General features: G+C 39.8%; 1 protein-coding gene across 1 annotated transcript in view; it reads right to left on the bottom strand.

Annotated features, from left to right (window-relative positions):
- The window catches only part of Morc1 (MORC family CW-type zinc finger 1), a 150879-nt gene extending 149404 nt beyond the window's left edge, over positions 1–1475 (bottom strand). The window contains exon 1 of the mRNA XM_015478275.2: positions 1411–1475. Within this exon, the coding sequence (XP_015333761.1) occupies positions 1411–1475 (65 nt within the window). The remainder of the gene's footprint in view (positions 1–1410) is intronic.
- Between the last annotated feature and the right edge of the window lie 4596 nt (positions 1476–6071).

The following is a 6071-nucleotide window of genomic DNA, read 5'->3' as shown; positions in this document are numbered from 1 at the left end:
AAAAAAAAAAAAAAAAAAAAAAAAAAAAAAAAAAAAAAAGAGGAGGAGGAGAGAGGCTAGAGAAGTGGTTATCACCGAGTGGTTCAGGGGAGAGGGAAGCTGGAAAGTAATAGCTGCAGAAATGATACAAAATGGAGTCTGAGTAACTTTCCCAAAATAAAGTTCACAGTCATTCCAGTACTGGACTTATGGTTTTTCTTAAAATCACTCAGAACTGCTATTTCTTCATTTTTCTTCTACTCCAGCCACCTTTTAAGTATTTATTCCACCATCACCAGCTAGAAGTCATTCTCCAAAGAGATATAAAAACTAAATATTACTGGATATTGCTTGATTTACTCTATTATCTTAAAATTGCACAGTTTGTCCCACATAACAAGGCTGGCATTCCCTGGCCTTCTTTATTCCTCCATTTCTGTGGTTTCTACTTTGATACATCCATTCTATCAGCTGCTACTTTTAGTAAACACAAAGATTCCCAAACACTGACATACCACTGTGAATTACACAGCACTCATCACTATACTTTGCAGTACTAGAACTGGCAAATGACATGGAATATTCCCTCACCTGCCTCTACAATCTGAGCACAGCAGTTTCCCCTTATCCAGGGTTTCACTTTCTGTGGTTTTAGTTTTTACTGGTCAATCTCCATCCAAAATTATTCAATGGAAAGTTCCAGAAATAAACAATTAATGATTTAAATTGTGTACCATTCTGAACAGCATGATGAAACACTGAGTGGTCCCCCCTTTATTACAGTATGTTGCTGAAATTGTTCTATTTTATCATTAGTGATTGTTCATCTCTTTTTGTACCTAATTTGTAAATCTATCACGGTTCAATATGATTCCCAATTTCAGGCATCCACTAGGGGGCCTTGGGACAGCATTCCCATGAACACTGTATTCCAAATAACACCTGGCAAGGAGCCCAAAAAGGCATCTGGGCCTGGAAAGAGCAGAAAAAGTACCAGAATAACAAATGAAAAGTGAGATTCCTATCTTCAGAGAGGTTTCTGGAAACCTCAGGAGACCAAAGAGGTTGAAATCAATGAATGCAAATTACTGCGTTTGAAAGGTCACTTGAATCTTTCAATCGTGGTGGGGGTCAGTCTGGAGCAGGCAGAATTGGTAGAATTAAGCGACCCGCTGACCAACAATTAAATAGTTTCATTCAAAGATAAGTGTGAAGCCTTTCTACCACTTGGTGTTAATTGAAGAATATCAACATCTTTATCACTTGCTCAATGTTTTTAGAAACACATATACAACATAAATAAAGAAATCCATAAATCAACCACACCAAGTTCTTTTGGTTTTTCAATCAGGTATTTGATTCCGACGGGGACAAAACTTTTCTCCATTGCGTGGAGACCCTACCCCTCTCCGACCCCAGCTAGGCACTCACGAGTTAGCATGGATGAAATCCAGATGGAGTTGGGCCCGACGCAACGCTGCATACTTGTGGCTCATGTCCTCGAACGCGACCCGCGCAACCCGAGGGGACAGCGATGCCGAACCGCAGCTGCTCGCCAAGCCCTTGCCCACGCCCACGCCCACGCCCACGCCCACGCGTGGATCAGCGGATGGGCAAACACCAGCGCCCCCTGTGGCCGCGGCGCAAAGCTCACCCTGCGCAGTGGATTCAGGTATCTGGCCAGGTTCTTAGTTTCTTGGTCTTGAGTCCTTCGTTTGGAAAATAAGGCATCAGAGTTAGGTCCCTTCTCAGGAATTGAGATTTCTATAACCTTCCCAGACTATTGTTCTTCTTGCTGTCCCTTTCAGTCATTCTATGGTTGGAAATTGTGGGATTAAAATTTGATCAGAAATTACACACACACACACACACACACACACAAACGTAGAGAATCTGCTTTGTGTTGCAGAGAACTAAAATTTTGTGAGTTCCTGTTGGAGAAATAGGCAGTTTCTCTTTGCTTGTGCAGTCTGCTTACCCTACTGTGCCTTTTGAGTTTAATCATGCTTCTGCCATTTGGAAGAAAGAAAAGGAAAAAAAGAGATAAACCCGAAAGAAAAGCTAAAGACAATGAGAACAAAATTTGGACTTAGCTGCAATGTGGAGGCTTGCCTGTCCCTCTATGAGAACAGCTGTTCCCATCTGCATGGGTCACTAAATCTTCACCTGTTGGTTGACATTCAACTATTTGATGCGTTGACTTGGCTCAAGGACTAGACATTCAGTAATGTTCCAGAAGACATAACTGGACAGGTGCAAGGTGGAGAGAGGCCTCTTTCCACCTTGTAGCTGTCCACATTTTTTTTAACTCTACTCTGAGTCACCAAAATCCAAGCTGAAATAGAATTTGTCAAAGATGCTAAAGGGAATGTTCCTATTTGGGATGGGAAAATAGTTGACCTAGCCAACCTCTAAAAAGAGGTCAAACTCTGATTTAATGTCTGTAACTATTTGATTGGGAAATTAAAATAGCTTAATAATATTCAGCAAAAATTTTACATGATAGTCTTAAAGTCAGAAAGAAGCATCTATTTTACGGGAACTTGAACTAGATGTGTTTGTGATTTCGGGCATCATACAGGCAAGAAAGCTCTCAGAAAAGAAAAAAAAAAATGTTAAATTTGGAGGAGTCATTCTACTTCAAAAGAGAGAAATTTATCAGCTACTGCATTTATAGGAATCAGGAGAGGAAGAGAGAATTTGAATGGCAACCCAAAGGAACATGATGTTCTACTTTAATTTGAAGACTGAAAGTAAACATAAACATTTCAAGTAATTTTCCTGATTGCATTTTTGTTTTTAACAGTGGCTGCTATGGTGGTGTTTTGATAGCAAAATTCTCTTTACTAAGCAACTTAAGCTATCTTTCCAATTTTTTTTCCATGGAACTTCACAAATATGATATTTTATTTTCATTTTATGGGCAAGAAAAGCTTGACAAGCTTCTTCTGGATTTATTTTATAACCCCAATTTCCAGCTGCTATCTCAAAGCAATTTGCTTCTGGGAGGGCACCAGAGCCACCAGCCTGTAATTAGTAGAGGTTGTAATATCTAATTTCTACCAAAGGGAAGGATGTGATTATAACAGAAGCACTCCTTCTAATAATCTGAACAGAGCCTTTCAACCGCATGTGGCCAGCCCCAAAGCACTAGGCAGTACGGGTTGGCCTGGTTGACAGACACAGAGGAGAATCCACTAGATTATTCTAAAAAAGAGACTGGAGAGTCACTGCACAAATCCACCAAAAGCCTTTTCCCCTTCCCTATTTCAGCTCTGTTCAGCCATTCTCCCATCAAAAAAGACAAACTCACTCCTCTTCAAGATGTGCTTTTGGGATTTCTAGTTTGACTCACCTCCCTCAAGATTCATTTCAACATTATTTCATGACAAAAATACTACATTAGTGACAGGGAGGGAAAATTAAAATGAGAAGGCCCTTTGATCATCATATGATTGATCCTGATTCTAAGGAGAGTCATTTTGGGCTAAGAGACTCTTCAGTTCTTCCTAACTAAACATTTCAGATTTGCAACACACACATTCTAGTCATAAATAATGGCTTAAACTTTTCAAACTACGCTTTCCCTTTTATTGACATAAGTATGAACCAACATTTCATTACTCTTAATGAATACTTAAATTGAGATAAAGTTTATAAATATAAAAATTTAGTGTTTGAATTTACCAACTATCTGCACTGGTATGCCATATACCTAGCACTATAATTAGTTATCTTAGCATATTGTAATAAACACAGAAAGTGAATGCTATTAAATTGTTGATGTTTGAAAGAGACCAATGATGCTCAATTGAGAAGAGTAAAATGTCTCTGAAAGCAACATATGACCTTCCTGCTCATTTAATTGCATTCAGGCAAGACTGAGTCTGGGTAATATGTTTTCCTCTCTTCTAATTTACTCCATGTAGCACATTGGTGAGGTTTTCATTACACCCAGGTATGCGGCAGAGTGATAAGTACCTCTGGAGACTTGGAAAATATGAGGCATAGAGCTTTCCAAAAGAATGCCAAAAGTACTAAGTGATTTTGAAAATATGGTTGCCTTCCAGTCAAATAATCCAACAGTCATTCCCAACTGTTTTCTCTCCTTCACAAAGAAAAACTTGCTGAAAACTTATATTCCTGGACTTTTGTAGTAAGGGATGGCTACTGGGCTATCATAAATGAAATAGAAGCAAAAGTCATTTACTAAGTGGCTTGTAGGAAGGCCTTTGCTCTCCTGATAAAGGCACACACAGGGCTGGCTCCGTCTCCCTTCTTTCTATCTTGAAAACAAGCACAATACCTGGATCTTTGGTTGTCATTTGCATCCATGAGGGAAAAGTCAAGAGACTCTATGAAAGCATCCCAAACCATTCTGAATCACTAACCCAAAGTTCCAGGTTTTTCGTAATGAAACAATATTTAAAATTAATCCTTATTTAAGTCATTAGAATTGTATTTTCCTATACCTACAGCCCAAACTATTTCTAACTGAGAGAGGCAAACCTTCATTCCCCCAAAAAACATACTTTCTTTCCATCAATTCTGACATGAGCAGAGGAGTATTTATTATGGAGTGTGATGTTTGAGTATTCTTTTTCCCATACTGGTGAATGTGTGGTGGCAGAGAGGAAGGAAGATATTGTAGACAGGAGCAGCCATCCAAACAAGAAGGTAGAGAACGATACAAAACATAGTTGCACAAAGTGTAACAACTAGAATCATTAGACTGAATTACAGGAGAGCCTGAGACCAGGTTGGCCAGGAAAGAATAAGAGTGTTAGAAAAGGGATTTGTGCCTCAGGGTGAATTTCCTGTTTAGTGTGATACATAATTTACAGTCATTATTGGCTCATTCAGTGAATCAGTTATTTATTTGAAGAAAGTCCACTGTGTCCACAAGAATTTAAAAACAGAAACACCTTGTTCTTACTTTCAATGCCGTTACAGTTTAATAGAAGCAAATCATATCAGGATTCAGTGTAGAAAAAAAAAAAAACATTGTAGGTATGTAAGGTGCAAAGAAATAAAATACAGGGAAGCACAAAACCTCTGGGAGGGAATAAGTGCCCAAATGAGGGAACCACCACTGGACAGTTGAACTCAGACCCCATCAGGAAGCAGCAGAATAGAAGGCAGCAGTCTGTTGATACCACTGCTGTAGCTTCTTCACTTCCTGGGGAGGAAGCTTCTCGGTGATGGACTGCGAAAGTTGGCCATTGCCTTTCAACACTCATTTCTGTGTCCTGCATGTGGGCAGCAAAGCATCAAAAAAGAAAGAGAAGGAGAGAGAACGATAGCACTGAAGTAAAGGAAAAGGGGGAGATGCATCCAATGTCTTCTCACAGAAGTTGGTACAACCATAATTGATAGGATTTAGATGCTACTAAGGCATCCAAATGCAGTTTCTAGCTTTTCAATCTCTCTAATCAGATCAGAGAGAAAGTGCAAGGAGACTAAGGGAGGCAATATGCAATTTCTGCCACACTGATGGGCTTTTTTAAGACATCAATTAGTGCATTACGGTGTTATAGGTCCTTTGAGAGAAGTCGGGCTTCAAGCAGAGAGGTGCTTTAAAGTTGTAATGAAATTGGAACCATGCCTTGAAAGATGAATTTACACTAGTTAGGTAAATAGAATTGGGATTGCCATTTTAGATAGAGGGCTCAGTTGAAAACAAGGAAAAACATGAGTCTGCCTGGGAATTCAGTAAGTAGCTAAATCATGTCTGGAGCATGGGGTACAGAGTAGGGTAGGAACAGAGGGGTGCAAGTTTAGAGAGGTCTAGAAAGGAAGTGGAAGTCAGATCATGGGGCAGGGGAGTCTGACTATCAGTCAAGCAAGCATTCTGAAATGGGATTATTACAATTTGGTTCTGGAATTCCCCCCCCCCCAAATATCATGCATTAAAGTCTTGGCTCCCAGAGTAGCAATATTCAGGGGTGGGGCTCTTGGGAAGTGATTAGATCACAAGAGCTCTGACCTCATACATGGATTAATCCATGGATAGCTGAATGGACTATTGGGAAGCCATAGAAAGTGTAGGTAGGTGGGACATGGTGGGAGGAATTAAGTTGCTGGGGGTGGGG

The sequence above is a fragment of the Marmota marmota genome, unplaced genomic scaffold, assembly GCF_001458135.2.
Source record: "Marmota marmota marmota unplaced genomic scaffold, marMar, whole genome shotgun sequence".
In the NCBI taxonomy this organism is placed as follows: Eukaryota; Metazoa; Chordata; class Mammalia; order Rodentia; family Sciuridae; genus Marmota; species Marmota marmota.
Note: the sequence above shows the minus strand (reverse complement) of the source record. Positions and strands in the feature narration are given on the sequence as shown.